The 24,149-nt window shown below is 31.8% G+C and overlaps 2 protein-coding genes across 3 annotated transcripts; one reads left to right on the plus strand and one right to left on the minus strand.

Moving 5' to 3' along the window:
• Nucleotides 1-67: 67 nt before the first annotated feature.
• On the minus strand, nucleotides 68-8,234 carry LOC123302517 (histone acetyltransferase type B catalytic subunit). The gene is made up of 6 exons (XM_044885475.1): nucleotides 8,021-8,234; nucleotides 7,886-7,958; nucleotides 6,130-6,377; nucleotides 5,418-5,577; nucleotides 4,155-4,641; nucleotides 68-1,184 (listed from the first exon to the last, which is right to left on the minus strand). Exons 1-6 carry the CDS (start codon nucleotides 8,082-8,084, stop codon nucleotides 993-995), a joined length of 1,224 nt encoding a protein of 407 aa, XP_044741410.1. The 5' UTR covers nucleotides 8,085-8,234; the 3' UTR covers nucleotides 68-992.
• A 1,831-nt stretch (nucleotides 8,235-10,065) lies between these two features.
• On the plus strand, nucleotides 10,066-23,786 carry LOC123302476 (U2 snRNP-associated SURP motif-containing protein). 2 transcript variants are annotated; one of them, XM_044885403.1, is made up of 19 exons: nucleotides 10,066-10,267; nucleotides 10,348-10,464; nucleotides 11,019-11,112; nucleotides 11,894-12,095; nucleotides 12,662-12,821; nucleotides 12,887-13,052; nucleotides 13,878-14,077; nucleotides 14,192-14,235; nucleotides 14,660-14,764; nucleotides 14,834-14,949; nucleotides 15,073-15,427; nucleotides 15,552-15,759; nucleotides 16,192-16,405; nucleotides 16,669-16,772; nucleotides 16,952-17,091; nucleotides 17,329-17,479; nucleotides 17,712-17,863; nucleotides 18,809-18,886; nucleotides 20,380-23,786. In XM_044885403.1, exons 1-19 carry the CDS (start codon nucleotides 10,244-10,246, stop codon nucleotides 20,918-20,920), a joined length of 3,171 nt encoding a protein of 1,056 aa, XP_044741338.1. In that variant the 5' UTR covers nucleotides 10,066-10,243; the 3' UTR covers nucleotides 20,921-23,786. The 2 variants fall into 2 exon arrangements, with proteins under 2 accessions (XP_044741338.1, XP_044741339.1); XM_044885404.1 differs by lacking the exon at nucleotides 18,809-18,886.
• Nucleotides 23,787-24,149: the final 363 nt, after the last annotated feature.

Here is a 24,149-nt window from a genome sequence, read left to right on the forward strand (position 1 = left end):
TTAACATATTGTAAATAATATTAAGTATAAAATAAAGCTTATATAAATTATACGGCTATAGGGTATAGGGCTATAGGGTATATGTATATGTAACAGGGAAATCATAATTAAAATAAGAAAAACAATTTTTAAGAACATAAAAAAAACATTTGACCATATTTTCAAAGATATCAACTTCGAATTTTTTGAACCATTTACAAATTGTCTGTTCGTATTTTAAAGTAAATTTTTCTTATTTTAAAATGAAAAGGGGGTCTGAGTAGTGATTTTAACCTACAAAATAGATCAAATTATCTGATTATTTGGTTCCTTTTTACTGCTATTAGTCTAAGAGCTTATAAACTATCCGACTAACACGCTTCTCACAAAGCTAGAAAGTTTAAATAATGTTTTATTTATCGGTCAATTATGATAGCATCGTTCTGGCTGCCATCTTGCGCTTGCGTCATTATCCTTTTGTAAATATCGTATCTCTTTCTGACATTATATATCGGGAATGATGACGCTTTCGCGAGATGCAAACCAGAACGGTACTTTCTTAATTGACCGATAATAGAGACCATTAACAAATTTTTTAGCTTTGTGGGAAACGAGTTAACCGGATGCTTCACTAGCTCTCCTACTATTCATTAAAAGTGTTAATGGATTCAATGTTTTTGAGGATTTTTATTTCCAAAGTTAAAATATTTCAATAATACAACATTTACAGGACCGTAACTGACACTTTTGGTAAGCATGTAAAGAAGGAATTTTAACCAAACAGACAATTTGGCTAAAAGGTCTTTAACAGAACTCAGACAGAGGGGAATAGTTTAATGTAACTCTAGTTATTGAATAACTTAAAAATAAACTAGCCAATATAAAATAACCCGCTTAACATAATTATTAACCCCCTTAACGATGGGATCATATTCCATTCAGTAAAAGGGTATCCCTGTTTTCCCATTTAAAAATTAAAAAAATACAATTGTAACAAAGAGAAAAAAAATTCTTTAAGGTTCTTTCGAAGTGTTCCATTCCGGTTCGGATGATATTAATTTTTCGACGACGTTCTCATATTTTATGAAGAGACCCTTAAATTGCTCTTCAATATCGTTTAAGGATATTGCCGGTCGACCTAGGAATTCTTCATGAGAGCGTAATCCATGACGTCGTTGTTTTTGTGTGAGAAAATTTGTATCATTCTGTAAAATATACTTCGATTAATTTTTTAGCAAAAATTCATATTTACAATCAACAAAAGTTTTTAATTGTTTAAACACCTTGCATATACGTCATTGGGTATCAATGTTTGAACTGTTAACAATTATTTAGGTTTAAAGGTTAGGATTTAGGTTATAATTATTAAGTCATCTAAAACATTTGCTAGCACAAGACTGTCGAACGCCCTTAAATGATATGGATACAGGAACACAGGAACATTTAAGGGAATTCTGAAGCCAACGAGCTTGCTGGGGCATTCGGCAGTTTCGTTTACGAACTGCAAGCTGCTTCTGAATGAGGATATTTTAAAAACGGTCAACCTTAGATGGTGGGAAAAACGCATTTGTGGTACTACAAGTCAGGTATGATCGAAGTACAATGATAAGTGTTATGAAAATTTTATCTCACTTTAAAGGACACTGGCTAGGCGGCAGACACGTGGGGAGAAGATGGCGGCTAACCTTTCTTGCACGACTTCTCCCAGTTAACAGTTTTAAATTTTTCATAGAGTAGAGATAATTCTTTTTTGATTCTAACCTAACCGCCTCTTTTTTAAATAAGACATAAATGACTGAAGTACAAGGTGCGGCGTAGACTTGACTTCGTTCGAAAGATCAATACTTAAAATTTTATTTTCTGTCGAAAATAAAAAATGTCCTACCAGCGACGAACACTCGTTTACCATAGAGACCTAGTTTCCAATAATATTCGCTCAACAGACCTTTCGTAATTACGGACAGACTGACGGTGGACTCGAATTAATTAAATATCTTTATGATGATTGTCTTTGCCAAAATTTCTATTTTTTCCATTAATATTTCTAAGCGTTATTAATTAAATTTAACCTCGTAAATTTCATATATGCAGGGTAAAAGAATAAAGGCGATATGTGGACAAATTACTTGGGTTTTTGGGATCAACCAATCATGTTCAGCCTTAATTAATTTCGCAACTATACGCAATCCATATTTGTGAAACAAACTTTTATATTCGCTTGGAATGTTATGATTCTGTGATAAATTACGTAATAAATATCCATGTGCTTGACTATTTTCCTTGGAGGATAATTCAGATTTATATCCATTAAATATCGTATTACGATTATCGTGATTGCGTATCTCATTTGTATGAAATGGGATATTCAACTTTTTGCGTATTTCTTGACTATTTTCCTTGGAGGATAATTCAGATTTATATCCATTAAATATCGTATTACGATTATCGTGAGTGCGTATCTCATTTGTATGAAATGGGATATTCAAACTTTTGCGTATTTCATGAGATCGTTTAGCACGCAAATTGCGTAAATCATGATTTTGTGTATTACGTCGATTGCGAAAACTATATCCATAATTTTCTTGATTACACTGGTTGGTAAGATTGATTTCATATCCAGTAGGTTTTTGGGAAAAGGACTTGGATTTAGGCTGGAAAATATCAGAAAAAATTTAGGTAAGATACAGAGTTTTATGGAAATAGGAGGCAATAAATTTTTTTTCACGAATTTTTGCAAATTTCTAGAGAATGGACGTACCCCCTTAATTTATAAGAAAAACTTGACCTAAAAAATTAAATTATCGAGATCATTTGACGATTGGATCGATTTTTAATGTTAACTCGCAAATACTCACCTAATCGTTAAATGACCCTGTTTTTGAATTTTCTGGGCCAAAATCATCTTATAAGTTTTATCGAAATTAAAAAAAAAAAAAATTTTCTTAAATTTTTTCCCGTTAGACAAGTGAAACTTCCAAATTAAAAAAGTCCCTACCCAAGAAGGCTTTTTGAATGTCTAAGATCCATCACTAGAACTTATAACACCCACGTTTTGTATGCCGGGGGGCTAAAAATTGTAAAAAATCATGAAAAAATTCAATTTTCCAAGATTTGGAAAACCATGGATACAATACTATAGAACTGTAAAGTTGTCGCCAAACGGCTAATAGCAATAAAGAGACGCAGATAAAGTAGGTCCATATAACTGTCTTTGTCTCTCTTATATACCTACATTTTCTGTCTCTTACTACCTGTCTCACTGCCATGGAGGTTATAAAGAAGGAGAACGATCGCTATAGAAAATATTGTCCCCAAAATATGGACAAAATCAGTGAGGCGCTGGGATCGCTAAGTTGTCTCATTAAAAGCGGGCTGTTGTGCGCTAATTTCAAATGATCTATCAACGTTTAATATACGTGTATATAATATCATTCAAAGAAAAAAAAAGCAAATAGTGAAATTATTATTATTATTTACTAATGAATAAATTATAAATTATCTATTCTACTTTATATATTTATCTATACTACTCTATAAATTTGAATGGTACTAACTTCATCTACTTGTACTCATAAACAGCTAACTTCGCAGATACTACTTACCGACGACAGCGCGGCTGGTGGCTGAAAAATGAACTATAAGTTCTACAAGTTTTCAGGGACAGGCGCGCTAATGCGTTAGCGCGTAGCGATCGTTCTCCTCTCTAACCTCTATGTTCACTGCGGTCAAGAATTTACTTATTGCGTTTACTATGTCTATACAGCTCTATGGTATTATCTATATGGATAAAGGATAAAACTGAGTTTATAAGGTAAATTAGATCCAATAAATTTAACAATTTATTTAATTTAACGCTTGGACGAGATTTATTTCTGAGAAAAACGATTTCTCTAACACGTTTTTGCAGTGATTGATTTAAAGGGAGGAGCAGTTGGCCACTGGGCCTACAAAATAGGAGGGCCTCCAAGTTCTGTAATGACGACTGAAGCCCCTAGGGAACCCATAGAGGGATTTTGTCCCCTGGACCTTAAACCCGCCTTAGCATTTTTTAAATTGCCTCGAAAACTATTCATCTCATCGTTAAATATACCCGATATTTGTATATAATGGATCAAATTTATCCAAATTTACTAGACTAGATAGGAGTATATTATAGTATTAATAGATTATCTCACCATACGTTGCGATTTAATACGCCCTTCAATTTCTTTCTGCAACTCTTCAATCTTGCTAGGATCACTTTTGAGTATGCAATACAACTTAACAAGCTCGTACATGTGGACAACACGTTTATTGGGAATAAACAAACGTTTGTGAAACTCATTTGTAACTGCTTTTTTACTGGACGGCTTTGAATCCAATATTTGTGGAACAAATGACGGATATGATGTCAAAATACGTTCAGCATCAACAATGTCACGCATTTCATAAAATGCCTCGCATGGCTCTTCAACGGTGATTTCAAGTATATTAAAGGTGTCAATCAGATAATTTTGTTCGACACGTAATAACTGTTTGCCAATACCGCATCGTTGAAATGGTGGAATTATAACAAATTGACTAATTCGCGGTCGAATTTTATCTGGGAATGAATGAAATCGGTAAACCGTTGAAAAGCCAACGAAATGATATCGCAATTTTGGTGTTTTTTGTACTTCATATCTAAAAAAAAACAACAAATTTTGAACCGTCTATCCGCTTTTAATCCGATTTGTGAAAAGTTATAGTTAAAGGTTGAGTAAGGGGGCTATGGGTCTGAAAATTGATTTTTTTTCTGATACGAAAACTTTAAGAAATATTCTCGGAAAATTTGGAGTCATTAGAAGTAAAATTTTCCGAGTCATGGACAATTGAGTCTCAGGGCGTTCTTTTCTATACCAAGTATATATGTAATAATATTTCAAGGTATACTAAGTTCAGTCCCAAGTTTGTAACTCTTAAAACTATTGATGCTTCGAATAAAATTTTGGTAATTAGTCCATTTCCGGTTGTCTGTCTATCTGGAAGCATGATAACTAAAAAACGAGAGATGTCAAGCTGAAATTTTTATAGCGTGCTCAGGGCGTATAAAGTGAGGCTAATTTCGTAAATGAGTAATATAGGTCACCGTAGGATCCATCTTGTAAGCCGTTGCAGATAGACCAAAAGTTTATTTATAAAAAATGTTCCATATAAAAATATAAACAACTTTGGTTTGAAACATTTTTTCGTGAACGTCACTTGTTTATCTGTGAGAGCGCAAATTGGGACAAAACTTTAGTGTCTATTTTCTCCAAAACTATAAAATATAGAGAGTTGAAAATTTAAAAGGTAGCTTCAACTATTGGTCTTGTGAAACATTTTCGAAAAACGAACAAAAAATTTCAAAAAATAAATTCGACAATTTTCAAAATTCCCTGACATTTCCCCGATAATTTTATGGATATAAGTTCACTTACATGGTAAAAATACACCATCGAGGATCCACAGTAATGCGCACAGCGCCGTCTATACATAATAGAGCAAATGATTCCATACGACGATGATATTCTTTGAATGATTCGTCAGCATTGGCAAAATCGCTAAAATAAATTTCAAAAACCCGCATTTTACCATTCACTAAAAATAAAAAGAAATTGGATTAAAAAAGATTTTTTTAAACAAGCTGCTCATAGACGTTCAAAATTTTATATCTGTCCAATATCACTCATTTTATCTCAATATTAAAGTAGTATTATCTGGTCGGGAAACATTCAGAGCGGAAATATATCTCGGAATTATAGACAGTAACTTTAAAAGTAGGGAGAATTGTAAAGCAATTTTTCCAGTAAATTTAATCAATTTGAATATATTGTATTCTGGTGATTTAGAAAAGTGATTTTATGATGAATGTATCCTTCTACGTTCTGATTTAACAACGATAACTCGAATCGGAGTACTGCCCCGAACAATCAACGCGATTTTTTACAGGAAATAAAGAACTTATTAAAGCAAAAGTTATTTATCTTACTAAAGAAAAAGTTATTTATTGAGATTTTTTTAACAAGGGCGCTAATTGTTTAAAATACCTATGTACGCAAAATTTCCTTATTCGAATTAATGTCTGATCGGCTCTGGACAAAGGAAAAATAAAGAACGACTCCTAAAAAAAATATAACACTTTAAGTATACCTTTCCGGTCGAAGACCTGAATCATTTTTCCATGTGGTTTGAAATGAGTCGCAAATTCTTCCTCATATAATGTTAAAAAGTCGTTACGTTGATTATGATAATTAATTGGTAAATCTTCATTTAGATCCATTATTATCTTATCAATTTCCTGATTGCCATCGATATTCGTAGAAATCAATGTTTTCAAAGATGAACTCCAAAATGATAAAGAAATACGTGGGATCACGTCTCCAGTGTCTCCATTAAAACTAAAAAAAGAAAAAAGTGGTAAACTTCAGAGCTCCATCATTTAAGTCATATTTCCCGTTCATTTAATGTTCCTTAATCCGTCAGCACTCGCATCAACCGTTCGATAATATTTAGTCGTGTGATGAGAGACATTAATTTTGTAAATCATAACCTCTACATAAATTTATTGTTTAATGCACTAGCTAATTAAAAAATAGTTTGATTACGTGATTATTGGATGATGTTTAAGAGTGAAAATATTAGAGCAGTGAAATAATCTAAATAATTAAATTCATTTTAACTCATAGTCAGAATCAAGTTAACTGAAAATGCCAATTATACCAATTTCGAGCTCTTTACCAGCGCAAAAAAAAAAAAAACAAAGGGTTGATTTCTGAAAAATTTACGATTTTTCACAATTTTTTTGCTATTTACTAGAAACCATGCATTTAAGAGAAAAAAATAGGTCAATCCAAAGTTATCGGGTATAAGATTTCCAATCAATTTGCATAAATAAACTTTTTTTTATCTTTCATATAAACATTTTCAACCACATATACCATTTAAAACAAGTGAAAACAAACAATTGACTGATTTAATTGTTGAAATACTATGTATAGACAGTGTTCGTTACACTGTAACATAGCACATACATACATGTCACACATTGACACATATATAACTGATATAGCCAAAACATACATACTATACAATTTGCGCTCTCACGGGTAAACAGTGATGTATACGCAAAAATGTTTCAAACAAAAGTTGCTTATTTTATTTATAAGGAACATTTTTTACATTTAAACTTTTGTTTTATCTCTAACGGTTTACAAGTCCCAAATTTGTAACGCTTAAAAATATTGATGCTACGAAAAAAATTTTGGTTTAGGTGTTCATAGAATCACCTAATTAGTCCATTTCCGTATGTCATGGCATTACCGACGAATAAATATAATCAACACCATAATTATTATACCATGTATATGAAATATATCGAGGTATACTAATTTTAGTCCCAAGTTTGTAACGCTTGAAATTATTGATGCTATGAACAAAATTATGGTATAGGTGTTCATAAAATCATCTATACATGGTATTTCAACAATTAACTCAATCAATTGTAGTTTAAATAAAATATACTTTAGTTTTACAGTTTGACATATGATATTTTTATGAGAAACACGTCGTTGTTAGCCGAATGCCCAACTAAAATGAATGAATGTTGAAACGTTGCCAGGCAACTGTTTTTAGGTAGGTAGCTGGATATCATCACAAGTAGGTAGGTTTTATTTTAAATTATATGATTTCTCCCGGCTTCTTAAATCTTTGTAATGGCGACCCAAATAATTTAATAAATTTAATCAATTCCCTGATATTAGAATTCGAACGAGCCAAAAAATTAATAAAACTACAGCAAAATGCAAGGGGAATTCGTTTAAAAACCACAATTAGTTCAAAATAATAGTTTAAAATGAAAAAATTGATATATTTTTCGCGAGGGGATACAAAAATTACATTTACTCACGCTTCAATAACCCGGGGTACAATTCCAGGTGGAAAATCGGCGTTGTCATCATCCAAATCTTCTTTATCTCGAACTAAAAATCGAAAAAGAAAATTTTGAAAAATGAGGTTTATTAATATAATTTTGATTGCTCACCTAAATTGATGGTAAATTTAATTTTACAATCGGTTGTGCTAACGCCATTAGATTGGCATGCCATTTTAAGTTTTTTAGTTAATTGTATAAATAAAATATTTTACAAATATGTAACACTCAATTAAAATCAGTAATTCAAATTATTCGAATTAAATATTTTATAAACAAGTGTTCGGCTTGACGTTAAAACAACTATTGGCTTGGTTTCGTTTCCAAGTTCCCTCCAATCAACAATCTTTTCAATAAATTTTACCAACGTTAGAAACAAAAGATACTTTCTTAAAGCCTATTTTATAACATACTATTTTTATAGGAGTCAAATAATAGCGAAAACCCACAATGGATTAATTTATTTGCTTTATAAACTGAGTTATATCAAATTCTGAGACAAAAATTTGTTCAATTTTTTCTAAGCGGACAATTTCAAAATATCGAAAAAAAATTTTTGTCTCCGATGTTGATAAAAGTCAGTACTAGTCATTTTCTCAGGTGTACTTGAGCGAGTAATTTTCGAGACCTCAAAAATCGAGACCGAGATATCGTTTTAATTAGAAACTCGCGCAATCATCAAATAAAATCGATTTTTAAATTTGTAGGACCTTACAAACTGAATTTTATCAAATTCAAATTCATGATTGATTAAGTTTCTAATGGTCAAAAATCTCATATACGATATCAATTTCAAGCAATTTTAAAATTTTACGTTAAAAAAAAAAGTTCTATTGGAATCACTGTGATAAAACGATGAACTAACAATATAAGATGATTAAAATTTAAAAATTCTAAAAAAAAATTTTCAGAGGATCAAATTTATTCACCCCAAATTACGAGCATTCTGGTTATAGTTTCGGAGGAAAGGTTTTGAAACCCCAGAGATATTGCGAAAGAGGGTGATTTTTCCAACTTTAAATTCTAGAGGAAATAAATATAAAAAGTGTAAACAGGCAATCTATTGATTCTTATTTCAAACTAACCTCACAATAAAGGGGATGCAAAGGAGGGGGGTTAAAATTTTCTCATAAAATAAATGTTATGTCTTAAAATTCGCTTTAGAACACTTCGTTTTGTTTCTCAAACAACTTGATATCTAAACTTTTTGCTACGACCAAAAAAAATTTTCAAAACAAAAAAGTAATAAACAAACAATTGACTGAGTTAATTGTTGAAATATTCTGTATAGAAAGTGCTGAATGTTAGTTCTTATTTTTATTATTTTTAATAAAGAAAAGTTTAAGAAACCAACACAATTATGGTGGCCATTTGATTTGTTTTTCAAAAATTTTCGAAAGTATTTATTTTCTAAACTTTTTTTCGTTTTTCGAGAATCTTTCGCTAAATCACTATTTGAAGCTACCTGCAAATATACAATTGCTTATCTTTTCTAGTTTTGGAGAAAATGTTTATTAAAATTTTTTTATAATTTGCACTTTTGTTCAATCTGTAACGGTTTACAATATGGGTCCTATGAACCCACGGCACAATTGGCAGCAATGTTGCTCATTTACGAACTCAAACTCACTTTTTACCCCCTAAGCACGCTATAGAAATTTCAGCTTGATTTCTCTTTTCGTTTTTGAGTTATCGTAGACGAAAAACTGGAAATAAACTAATTAGGTGATTGTATGAACACCTATTCCAAAATTTTGTTCGTAACATCAATATTTCTAAGCGTTACAAACTTGGGACTAAAATTAGTATACCTTAATATATAGTTCATATAAACAGGGTATAAATAGTGAAACAGGGAATGAAAGTTCATGTGCAATCATTTAAAATGTTTTTACACTAAAAATAAAAAATAAATTCCCTAAATTTATTAAACTCCCTTCGTAAGTTCGTGTAATGTTTAGCGCATGACTATTACAGTTTATTAAATTTAGAAATGAAGTTTTTATTTATTTTTTATAAAAATTAAAATGAATGTAGTGATTTAAAAAAAATAATTATTTTTAAAGACTTGTAAATTAAATAAATAATATTTATAAATAATACTCAATTATAGTGACTTAAATTAAGTATCATTCAATTTAAAGAGGTTACCTTGCTAAAATAATACGCCAAAAGTGTGCAGTGTAGTGAAAATATAAAAAGTTTTACTGTAGTTATTGGAACAATGTACGAAAAATTTATTCAAATTAAAAACAAATCCAAGTTGGTTAGTTAAATGAGTCCATTTTGGAAATATTTAGATTTATTTGGAGCCTGTTAAGATAAAGTTTAGCTATGGATGACAAAACAATTTTAAAGGTATTTATACGCACACAAAAGTTTTTCACGCTTAGAAACATATTTTCATTAAAAAAAAAATCAATTTTATGTTTATGTAGCAATTGGCTGAACAAAAGCTAAAAGCTTTTGCAGTCGGTAATATGGGTAAACGTGCCTTGACCAAACGTGAACTTGAAGAACTTCGTAAGAAGGAGGAAGATGAAGCTGCGGCCTTTGTATGCTTTTTAGTTTTTTATTGCATATCTATTTTTTTCCTATCACCAAATTTGTTTAGGGGTTATAATTTTATTTTATGAGGTACTTACGATTTAACAATTATTGATCCGGAATTTTAGGAAGATTCTGAAGGTGGTTGCACCACAAATAGTGCACTAATTTGAAAGAAATGCAAAAGATTTCATAGGGAGTTTTTTTGAAATTTAAAAATAATCTGTGCCCTTCTTGAGAACATCTCCAGGAGATAATGAATCTCCAAGACTCCAGGTACTATTTTTAACAAGTGAAAATATATAATTTTGTTGAGCTTAGATGTAGGGGAGGAAAACTCACAATTTCTCGGTCGTTATTGTTCCCAGGATCGATGGATTCAATATTTCGAACTCAAAATTTTACACCTGACTTCCTGCAGACTTCTACGAATTCAAATTGTATCTATCGAGGTTTCTCAAGTAATAAACAGTCAGATTCATCTTTAAATAAATTTTGTGATCGGAAAATTTAAGTATGATTGTATTTTTAATTTGTTTATATTTAATTTTTTTGAAATTAGGCATTCCAAGAGTTTGTTAGTACATTTCAAGATACGCCATCAAATTCTAATCGAATTTGGGTAAAAGCGGGTACTTACGATGCTGGAGCTAGACGTTAGTATAAATTTTAACAAGATTACGATATCTGGGACGACGAAAAAGCTATACTTTGTTGAGTTTTGGATATTCAATATAATTTAAACAGGGTTGCATTTAGAATTCGGAAGCTATGGGGCCATCATTTTGTTTCTGTCGGATTATCAAGTGAATCAACAAAAAAATGTGAAAAAAACACGACTTTGAATTTAAATTTTTAATTTGTTTCTATTAGTTAATAATTTACATTACTCCGATCGCTAAGTGGATTTTCGTGACCTTTAACTTCTGAGATATAAGTGAAAATGTCTTAATTAAGCTATTTTCTCGATTTTCTCACATTTTTTTTTTTTATAACTTTCATTTTAATTTTTATTTTTGAATTATTATTTCGAGGGGTTACTTTTAGCGAATAGTATTATTAGTTTTTACAGTTAAAACTGCAAAAATTATAACCTAGCATGATTGGTAGCGTTATAAAAAATTATTTATAACAAATTACTCGATTATATTTCGAAAAAAACGATCTTGATTTTCGGATTCAGTAGAAAAAAGTACGTTGAAAACCATTGGTCGTTTTTGTGAACCTTAATAGACCACGAATACCCTCTCAGCGACCGTACTATATTATGTGGAAATTCGAATAAAAATCCTCTACTTCGGGATCCATAAAAAACTATAGCTTTATAAAACCGCAAATAAAAAAGAATTTTCCAAATTAAAATTTGTTGGTTGAACCCAGACTTCGTAATACACACAATTAAATTTAAAAATTAACGGCTGACTTACAATTTTTTAGGTGAGGATACCAAAGAAAAAGGTAAATTATACAAACCACAATCTCGGCTATCCTCAAATAATGAAAATTTATCATCGGCCGAAAAAGCACAAGAGTATGCTCGATTGTTAGCTGGTGACGTGAAACCAGAACGGTTAGGGAAAAAGAAAGAAAATAATAAGAAAAAGAGTAATTTAGAATTATTTAAAGAGGAATTAAAACAGTAAGTTTTTATTTTACATCATAAAAATGTACATGGATGCTTTTCGGGATTATTCCTTTTTTCCTCCTCCAATTTTTCTTTTTGTGGAATCGAAAGATTTTGACTGGTAATGATTATAAAAAATTATTTTCAGTATGGAAAATTGATATTGAGTTAAAACGGGTTGGCCTTAGATTGTATTCAGTGACGGATTAACCTTTATTTAAGATAAATTCGTTCGAGAAGGATACTTAAGTTACTTGATAAAGACATAAAAAAGGGGAAAAGGCAAATTTTTTAAGAAAAGGGGACGTTAAGGAGCTATACCCAGTTAGAATTTTCAAAGAATGTAAAAATTTTAACTGATTTTAACATTACCTAGGGGGCTCCGGATAATTGCATTGCCTAGAGGCCCCGGCATGGGTTTAACCGACACTGATTGTATTGCTAGGCCAATTCAATTCTGGAAATCATTTTCATCAAGGTTTTTATTCATAAAAAGAAAATTGGGAGGGATGCGGAATTTCTCTAAACAATCTATGTACATATTTTTTCCATTCTATTGATCTTATATTTTTCGCAAATAGAATTCAAGAAGAGCGTGAAGAACGACATAAATATAAAGGACTGGTTAAAATACCGTTAGAACCGGATATTGTTGATTTAAATCAAAAACAGGATATGGGCTCATTCGATAATGGAGATCCAAATACAACTAATTTATATTTGGGAAATTTAAATCCAAAAGTAAGTGAGAACAATTTAAAAAAGAAAATCATTTTTTGTATTTTTTAATTTATTCGATTTTGTAGATAACGGAAACGCAATTAATGGAATTATTTGGTAAATATGGTCCATTAGCGAGCATCAAAATAATGTGGCCACGATCAGAAGAAGAAAAAGCTCGAGGTCGTAACTGTGGATTTGTTGCATTTATGAATCGTAAAGATGGTGAACGCGCTTTGCGTAATTTAAACGGTACGTAATTAAGGCTAGTTTACACTGATCGAACTATAAGACATGCTAGAAAAAGTACATCAATTTTAACGCTAGTTGAGAGTACAGAATTTTAATCTACAAGAGGGCATTCATAAAATACGCTATGTTACCCCCATTATTAACAGCACGTAGCCTGTTGCTCTTTCTCTTAAATATTAACAAAAATAATAAATAAAAGGAATAGTGCAAATGGGTTTCTGACACCTCGACCAAGACACTGACACCTCTGTACCCTCCTTCAGAACTACTTGTAACCCGAAGGAGAGACGTCTGTGGTTAAGAGTTTGCACCGCTTCTCCGCCGAGATTTCTCTCAGGCTTAATGAATCCAAGGTTTCGAACCCAAACAATCTAAACCTGACGCCTTGCAGGTTCCTACATGTACTTATAACATTTATGAAGGATTCATGGCCCTTCAAACAGGCCCCAGATTAGAAGGTGTTAGTTTAATCGACAGCATCCTGTCAAGAATCTAACCACCCTTCTCAATTGTACTCTAGTGAGTTTCAGGCGAGCACAATCGAATGACCTAGCTGTGATTATACACAGTTTGATCTGTCGCATGTCACTGCTTCGTTTCCGTTAACGCCAGAGGAGCCCGGTACCCAGATTAGCCTGACTGTGTTATTTAGTGTCAGGCGATTCAGTTTCTCGGCTAGAACTGGTATGCCTTCCGATTCTCCAATATGGAGAAATCGATTCCTTTATTCTAGGTCCATAAACCCCCCGCATCAGATAGATCTCCTCTACCCTTTCTTTAAAATGTTAAACATGCTTTAAAAAAAATTTTCTTTTTTACTTACAGGTAAAGATGTTATGGGGTATGAAATGAAGTTAGGTTGGGGAAAATGTGTTCCAATCCCACCACATCCAATTTATATACCTCCCTCACTCCAGGAACTATCAATGCCACCTCCAACATCTGGATTACCATTTAATGCACAGCCAATTGAAACAGATGCTCTCAAAGATTTGGACAAAAATGATTCAACGTTGTTGGATAAGGTAGGCCACAAATTATCTTTAATAATCGATAATAACATACATTACTTTTTTTAATTGGTTTTACTATTACTGTGAATCAATTGTTATTGATCGATTTGCCAATTTATTCTACAGATTTTATCTCAATCGATTGTGAAGGTTGTGGTGCCTACAGATAGGTAAGTCAATTTGTTATTCGAAAACTTATTTTATCTCTTTCTAAGCTATCCATACACTTTCAATCTTTTTGTCTTTTCATTTAATGAAAACATCAGCTGAATCTAACAGATATGAAATATGGAAGACTTATGAATCGCGAAGTATTCGAAGTATTTTTTATACGAGCCTTTTGAATTTTAAAATAATCTTTTCTCAGGAATTTGGTTGAAACTCGAAGCCGTCCAATGTATCCAATATCGTCACGATGCGTTGAGAACTGTACCTTGTCTAATATTTATCGTTATTGGAATCATTGGCTTCGTTTTTCTTTTCTTTGGATTGCAAATTATTTATTATGTCTGTTTAGTTACTTTTGGATTCAAGTTTCATGAGAATTCGAGACTGTTCGTGAAAAGTATTTAATAGTGAATTTTTAATTTTTAGAAATGTGGTAGCCCTAATTCATAGAACGATCGAATTTGTAATTCGTGAAGGTCCTTTATTTGAGGCAATTATTATGAATCGAGAAATCAATAATCCAATGTTTAGGTAAGTTTTTTCGACACAAACAAAATTTTCTAGAATTGTTTTACAAACATTCCTTATTTTTTTCATCAGGTTTTTATTCGACAATCAAAGTCATCAGCATACGTATTATCGTTGGAAGTTATTTTCAATGATGCAAGGAGATACCCCAAAAGAATGGCGAACTGAGGATTTTCGAATGTTTGAAGGTAAATATTTTTTGAAATCTAAAGCTACCTGTCTTCTGCTAGATCAGATCGAGTCAAAATCGGGAATCTGATCCATAATTTTAGTTGTTTCATTTACAAGATTGTTTTTGTTTTTTGAAACAGGCGGTTCGATTTGGAGGCCACCACCAATGAACATTTATACTCAAGGCATGCCAGACAGTTTGATCGTGGATGAAGATTTACGTGAACCATCAAAGGGAGCCTTATCGGTTGCACAACGTGATCGTCTAGAAGAATTATTACGTAATTTAACACCAGATCGCATGAAGATTGCTGAAGCCATGGTATTTGCTATGGAGCACAGTGAAGCTGCGGATGAAATCTGTAGTTGTATTGCGGAATCTTTATCAAATGTAGAAACTTTAATTCATAAAAAATTAGCACGAATCTATCTTGTATCAGATATATTACATAATTGTACAGCTAAAATTAATAATGCGTCATACTATCGACGAGCGTAAGTTTCTCAAAATTTTTTTATTTAACAGTACGGGTATGGGCTTGAAAATAGATGGGAAATTCTGGAACTTAGAGACTTTTTTATTAATCGTATTTTTATTAATTTTTTTTATTTCTTTTAGGTTAGAAATTCGATTGAATGATATTATAAAGAATGCAAATATTGCGCATTCGGCACAAGACAGTCGATTAAAAGCCGAAGGCTTTAAAGTGCGAGTTGAACGAGTGTTAGAAGCATGGAAAGATTGGTCGGTGTATCCTCGTGAGTTGATTGAAAATTTAGAAAATATTTTCCATGGAATTGACACGGGTGCCGCTTATAACTATAAGGTACAGCTTTTTTTGTTAATCCGGAGCAAATATTCTCTTATTGACGAATTCACTTTTGAAAAAATTTGTAATTTAATAATAAAACGTAAGAAGGGTATCGCAAATGGGTCCCTAGCACCTAGACCAAGAGGTCCTCTGCGCCCTTTTAAGCAGGTAAAGCTATAGGATTTTGTCGAAGCCAAATGTCACGCAGGAATCTCTCCGCCGGGATCTCTCCCTGAATTGATGGATTCAATGTTTAGGATCCAAAACATTCTAAACCTGATGCCTTGCAAGTTTTTGCGGGTGCAAATAACATATGTGGAGGTTTCATCGCCTTCCATACAGGGCCTAAAAGTGGAATCATCAGAGATTCCCATGTTATGAAGGTAGTAATTCAATCGACTGTGTCTTCATTTATAACTTAACACAAGTTTTTAATTTTTGTTCTAGGCAACACTTTCAAAAGAAGAATCGGATGACATATACGCTCGGATACAACAAAATGAGGAAGATAGTGACGATGGAATTCCATTAGATGAGGATGCCGATGGCGAAGCTGTACCATTTGATGGAGCTGCGCTATTAAAAGGTGCAATTCGTCATGGAAATCCACCTAAAGTTGAATCCTATTCGAAATTCAATGATTTTAATAATGATTCTCCTAGTAAGTCAAGTTTTTATAAATACCAGATGCCTCATTTTAAATCATCGAGTTCAATATTCCTAGAATGAAACGTTTTTCGTAAAATGACCCGAATAATACTTATTAAGTTCATCTAATGTGATCCAAACTTTCGTTGTTTAAAATTCAACTTTTATTGGAATAATTTTTTTTATTAGAAAAATAGAATAGTTCAAAATAGAACACCCGATTTATTAAATCTCACTGAAACACATTGTATGTTATTAACTATTTTTTCTGTTAAGATGAAGATGCAGACGGAATGCCTTTAACACCACCGTCAAATGAGGAAAAAACTGCTACACCCATGTTTGTTCCATCTCGTTGGGAAACTGTTGATCCAGAACAGGTAAGAGATTAAAAGGACACTTCAATAACTTTAAAAGAATCGTTAGGAGATCTAATATTCTAGATTGAGAAAGCCATATTCATATTATAGTATCCAGGACACTGAATATCTCTAGCTGACTGATTCTCTTAATTCGTGTATTTTCTACATGTTAGTTTCTAAAATGACTTTCTTTTTAGGTGGAAGCGCAAGCAATGACAACTAGTAAATGGGATCAATTAGAGCCAACATCTCTTGATGGCGAAGAAGTGAATGACAGTGATTCAAGTGGGGAAGCAATGAACTCACAAAAAATGAATTTTGATATGAATGATTCCAAGTAAGTACTCAATTTGTCTTTCATACTAAGTTTTTTGTTTTAAAATACGTTTCATTTTCATATTTATGGGGAAAAATGGCCGTTATTTTATCCTACATAATTTTTTTTTTGTGTTTTTAAACTTATCTTATACAAGCAATGATATTCTACATTATCTATACAGGGTATTTCAACAATTTACTTAGACTATCGTTTATTTTCACTTGTTTTCTATAAATTATTTTTTGTTTTTTCTAGAATGAGCGAAGAACGTCGCAGAAAGTTACGTGAAGTGGAGCTAAAAGCGATGCAGTATCAAGATGAATTGGAAGCAGGACATCGTACGTTGAAAAGTGGTTGGACCGTTACCCAGCAAGTGGAGCACTATCGTCGAAAATTACTTCGCAAAGTAATTTCATTGGATATATATTTATTACTTAAAATTAGTGAATGCAATTTATTTTCATTCACTATTTTAAACATAGAATTTAGAAAATTTTCTAGGGCATATTTTGATTTATTTGATTTTCTAACATTTATACATATATATATATTTCTAAGACCCATTTTATTTAAATTTTTAATATTTTTTTTTGAAATTTTTTGATTGAAATAACAAATTTTATGATATATAACATTAGATGGATAAAAAACTCGCTGATAGCAAAGAAAAAGCGAAAGACAGAGACTCTCCAAATTTAGATCGTTCGAACAAATCACGACACAGTTTGGATATGGGCAGTTCGAGATCGGATCGTTCTAAGCGGAGTTTAACACCAGATACAGAGTATTCGTAAGTAAATTCATGCATCGTTTAACCAAAAAAAAAAAAATTTTTAGTGAATCAAAAAAAAAAACGAGTCGCACTTCGGACAAATATGGGATATCTGATCAGAAAATTTTTGTTTTTTATCAAATTGAAAATTCGAAATCAGAAACCAAGTTTGCCGGTTGCGAAATTACGGTGATTTAAATTTTTTTTTAAATCACATTTTAAAACAAAAAACATTTAATTTAATTTGGGCACGTATCCTAAAATTTAAATTTTCTTTCGATTCAAAAAAAGTTCGTTACAACATTAATGTATGGTAAAATGGACCCAACAAATCTGTTCGTTTATGAAGGAAGAGCGTGTATTTCGGAAAGCTCCAAATGATTTATTTGGTCTCTCTCACTTGAGATTGCCTTTGTTGACTACCTCTCTTAATCTCACTTGAGCAACCCTTTTTTGACGACTTTAAGCCCGTTAACGTCACAGCACTCTTGCCGTCCTCAAACGGCTTCAAATTGTTCATGGAATAGTGGCAAGGGGATGGGCTTATCCTTTTTAACGAACTATTTGGTCTAAGTGCGTCTCATCCCAAGTCAGACAGTCTAACCTAATCTAACCTAACCTATAACGACTAGATATTTCTGCTATTTGAGATGGGGATAAAATCAGAATAAAAGAATATCAGAAATGTCTAAAAAATTATCGAGAAAATACGTAAATATTATAAAAAATTTTCAAATCATGTAACGTTTGACACGTAGAACGTTAGACGTGATTATTTTAAAATTTTGTTTAGTTGTAGTTCGAAAATTTTTTATAAATACGAAAGAGATACGTGCCCAAATGTACACTCTCATACCTCCCCCCCCCCCTTTCTGAAAATGAAAACCTTTATAATTAAAAAAAAAAAGAAAATTAAGTGACGTAATTAATTTTAATTAATTAATGGATGATAACACATTATAGCGGCAGTTGCCGAAAATATAAAAAAAAGTCGCGCAGTTCATCACGAAGCATCTCACCAGCTAAATTAAGAAGTAACAGGTAATAAAATTGTTTTAACGAGTATCGTAGGTCGTCAAACATTTATAAACATCGATAAAAGCCATGGCGGTATTATCCATAATCCATACTTGGCTAATTTTCAATTTTTTTTTTTTTTTTGTAATTCTTTTTGCCAAATCAAATATTTTTTTTAGCCAAAAATTATTATTTTAGTTTTGTAGTTTTAAATTAATGGATTTCTAAAAAAGAATTTAAAAAGCCTTTGAATCTAAGTTGGTTTTTTAGTTTCTCGAATTAGTCTCGGGTCAGGCTTGAATATATTGCCCCGATTATGAAAATTTTCTTCAAGAAAAAATCTATTAGGTAAGACCTTGTTCACAGTCATTAAATTTCCGTTCTGAAATGAACGAAAATACCTAGACCTATTCCCAGATCTATTAAATTATCAAAGATAAAAACTCTAGTGAGATCCAAAAAAAGGCCTGTGAATTAAAATTTAGAACTTGAAAAACAGGAAACTAATTTTTCGAAATGCTATCCAAGCAGTTCCACTAAAGAATCATCACTGAAATAATTTCCTATTTCCTCTGAAGCAGAAGCTAGAAAATTACACAATCTTGCTTAATCTGTCGTTATCTTGCTTTTTACCCAAATCTTTTTTATACACAGAAAGATTTATTGTAAAATCAATATAGGTTCAAAAGGTTTTTCTTTTTTCGAAATCATATTTTGGCAAAATAATTAGATTGCAATCAGAAATTGGTTTCATTTTGCTTTCATACCGTGTGTTTCAAGATTTAGTTAGATGATATTATTTTCTCAATTGTTACATCTAAATAAGAAATTTAAAATCAAATTATTGAAAATTTAATCAGGCCAAAAATCTTTACCATGTTTTGTAAGATAAAATATCTCGGTCCAAGAAAATTTTATTTTTGATTTAGATGAAAATTATTAAAACCATTTAAAATACCGCTTACAATTCTATGAGGAATTCTACCTAATGACGATGTGTCCCTAATCTGTATGAATTTTCTTAAAAATCAAGGAAAATTGTGTGATTAATCATATTGGAAAATCGGGAATCATTAGAGAACTTCGAAAGTTGATTCTTGTAGTTATAATTGATAATAGTCACTACCAGGATTGCAAGTGTTCCAAGCAGATGTAAGGAAAGGGATGCGCCTACAGAATAACAAGACTGGCGGGATGTTTTCATAATGTCCCAATCGTGATCTTCAGAACATTTTAGACAGTTTCTTTTTCTCAAACTTAACTCACAAAAGAGTAAATGTGAGTCGCGTTGGTAAATTTCATTCAAACTTCATCAATACATAAATTTTTTCGGGACAGTCTGTATTTCCAATAAAAAAATAATTTTTTCTTCGGATGTAACAGTTAAGGAAATGAAAGTTTGCTAACTAAATCGTAGAGGAACACTCTGTATAATGAAAATATTATTAAAAAAAAAAAAGTAATATAAAGTTTCATTGATAATTTTCGCTATATATGTCTAACAATCAAAACTATAGATCATCTCGAAGTGCTACTCCCATAGACCGTAAATCTCGTTCACGTCGTTCAAGATCACTTGGGAGAGAAGAATCATTATCTCCCCCAACGCCACCACGTATCAACAAGAAATCACCAAGTCGAAGACGGCGAGCAGCTGAATCACCATCGTGGACTGGGACTGGTAGTAATAGTGCTCGTTCACGTTGTAGCCCTTCCCCACATTCCGCTCGATATCTATCACCTGTGAACTCTAAATATATGTTAACTAGTCCATCACCGCCCCCAGTACGTGGTTCATCGTCGCGACGATCAAATCGTCATGTGGATTCACCAGGTACCCCACCACGTATAAGTGCTTCATCATCGTCGAAAAGTAGTCGACGACGTGGCTCATATTCACCGAACTCAAAACGTTTATCTCCAACATTATCGACAAAAAGTAAACATAGTAGAAGAACTTTAACGCCGTCGCCACCACGTAAATCGAAACGGGCTCGGTCGCGTAGTATTTCGCCAGTGGACTCAAACAGTCAAAGACGTCATAAACATCGCTACTAGTTCTTTTTGTTTATTTTTTTAAATTTCAGTGTATAATTTTTAAGCTTAAGACGTATATTTTTTTTTTTTGTTTGTTTCATCAGCCAATGTAAATTAAATTTTTTTTATTGATAATGTTAGGCGATCACACTTTTATAAATACGAAATTTTAGTAAATAATCTCTGAATCACTTGATAGTCTAATAATTTGGAAGGACTTAACACCATCTCCTGCATTTCGGATTTTTTACTGAATAGTCTAGTCAACAAGTTTAAATTGGGAATATAGAGATAAGGGTCGTACAAATACGTGTGATAGCTCGTTGGATTCGGAATGATGTCTAGAAAAATGCTTCCGGTATGTTTCTAGACATCATTCAGAATCCATCGAGCTATCACACGTATTTTTACGCCCCGTATCTCTATGTTTCATCAATTTGTACTTGTTGACTAGACTATGAATTGTTTATGATGTTGGTAAACTTGTAAATATTAAAAAAAACCGCGAAATTCTCTAGTTGTCGCAACCCTTTAGACTGATCACTTTTTTCGTATCACACCCATTACTCTTGTGATGACAGAAAATCTCACGCTATTGTGCAAGCGCCAAGAACGAAAATTCAAACTCTGTTTACAATTGGTTTTTAAGTTACATATGTTTACGTGTGGAAACACATTAATCCATATGAATAAGTAGTATATTCAATCGTTCTGAAAGGTTAATATTGCCAAACAAGCAAAATAAATTTGAAACCAGAACCGGCGCAAAGATAAAAAAATTTCTAAAATACAAATAATGGAATTTCGTGATTTAAAAAATTTTGGGCAATCTTGTGGTCGGTATTCGAGGTGGAAAACTTTGGTTATTTGTTTACCCATCATAAATAACTCAGATAAAAGTCAGAATTAGCCGGACTAACGCAATGATATCTTACGATTATTGAATTACTATGCGATGCACCCATTTTTTTTTCCTCAAAAAATTATAAATATTTAAAAAATCGTTAACTTAAACTGTGATTTAAAAAAATATAGTTAAGGATTCTAATGGATTCGCCCAACAAAATTCTATTTCTTGTGGGACGAATCCATTTTCAATAAAAATTTAATTCACATTTTTTTGCTACGCCATTCGACTTATTTTTTTCTACATTTCGTTTTTTTTAAAGAAAGCATGCTTTGAAATATGTGTTTTTTCGACATAAACCTTCACGGACGTGAATCAATTAAAAAACCGAACAAAATGTACAGAGTGATCGAAAAGTACTGAGACAGAAGAATAAAAATTATGATAAAAAGTTGTAGTAGGGAGTGATCTTGGATAACTTAACTATCAAGATCATTTAAAAGTAATCTAAAGATTGAAAATTATGGAGAAGTCTGGGAATTTTAGTATCGGTCAGGGGGAATGAAAAAAAAATATATTTAAGAGCTGCGACATGGAAGTATAACGCAAGTTACACTTCCATGGCATTTAGATCCGCAAAAAACTTTTTAAAACAAAAACATCTATTATTTAGGGATCCCAGGCCATCAACATGTTACTGACTTGCTTGTCACAGCCTCTCTCAAAGAAATTGCAGTGAAAACCAGTTTTTAAAAGTACCATAATAATTAGTTCCAAGCTTTTGTCACTAAACTCTTCCATTGTACTTTTTTTATGCGTAATCGCAATCAAACTGTGATAAAATCTAACAACATATTGACATTGTGTGGGTTTGAGCGCCAAGTAGCAGAAAGTGGAACTAAATTTAAATCACTAGGCTACGCAAGTTGATCCCTTTTAAATGATCTTAAAAGTCGAGCTAAAAATCAAATACACACAATTTCTTTAACTCCACAACTTTTTTATAAAAATTATTTTCTTAAATCGTCGAGTTCTTCCCCTGTATCAGTACTTTTCTACCAGCTTGTATAAAGAAAAATATAGAAGTTATATTATTTAATTTCGCGTGCCAATTTTCATTTTGTAATAGTAACAGTTATAAAAAAAAATTTTCCCGTTTGGTAGAAGACTTTAAAATAATGGCTTATTATTTTTACAAAAAAAAATTATTTAGGAGTCAGTAAGTCTGTCATTACTCAAACTTTGCGCATTTGCACAAATCATTCCAAGTGCGTATCGAATCAAATAGTTTCAAATAGTTCATCATAGATTTCTTATTCCAAGATTAAAATTCGTTAGTTAAATTTTTAAAGCTATTCCCCATACGATACGAATAACAAGGTAGATCATTTATGCAAAACTATTTATTCTGTCTGTCTTCCAATTAGTCTTAGAAACCACGCGTACACGCCCAGAGTAATTCAAGGAGAGACATTTGCGGCTCTTTTGACTTTTAAAATTCTTCTGATTCCGTAAAGGGTGTGGTATTTTGAAGGAGGAGTACAAAAAATGAAATAATTTCAGAATCGTCTTAAGATTCTTCCCACCCGTAGATTAGAAGCGTTACTTAAAAATCATTCTTTTCCCAGGAAAAGTCGTCTGAAAAAATAAACTGGAACACAAAAGAGTCAGATTTGAGTGAACTAACTCAATCTTTTGGTGTTTCAGTTTGTCTTTCAGTCGTCAAAAGTCAAAATGAACCACAAAAGAGTTCCGTTGGGGAACACAATTCAACCGAGCTATCATTTTTTTCTCGGAGGTCGATGATAAAGATTTTTGTGACCTGTAATAGAATATGCGCATTGACATACCTTGTTCTTTATATCATGCCTCTTAACCATTACTGCCCCCCCCCTTTTTCGCTATCACCCCCCTCAAAATTAGACGATATATTTTACAGGTGACTATTAATTCCTACAAAAAATTGTATGTATATAATTTAAGTCTCAAAAGAAAAATTTTTGGACATTTTTATTTTGTTATATTTAATTTCGAGATTCACAAAAGAAAACACATGAAGAAAATTGAATTTCTGGTCTAATTATGAAAATTTATCATTTTGCTTTGATTTTTATTTTAATTTTATAGACAAACACCACACACATACACACACGAGATAAATAGAGGCCATTAATTTATTTTCTTCGGGTTAGATAAAGATAACATTGTATATAAAGAAAATACTGCAAAAAAGGAAAATATTAAAATTATATTTAAAGAAAAATTAAAACGTGTTTTTATTTCTTATTTTGTTTCTTTAAAGCTCTATTTCAGATTTTCAAGGGAACAATATCAACTTTTCAGGAGCCTTTTTTGAGTAGTTAACAGTAATTTTTTTTGATGCTAGCGAGTGCACGCACATAA

This window comes from Chrysoperla carnea, chromosome X (assembly GCF_905475395.1).
Source record: "Chrysoperla carnea chromosome X, inChrCarn1.1, whole genome shotgun sequence".
Classification (NCBI taxonomy): Eukaryota; Metazoa; Arthropoda; class Insecta; order Neuroptera; family Chrysopidae; genus Chrysoperla; species Chrysoperla carnea.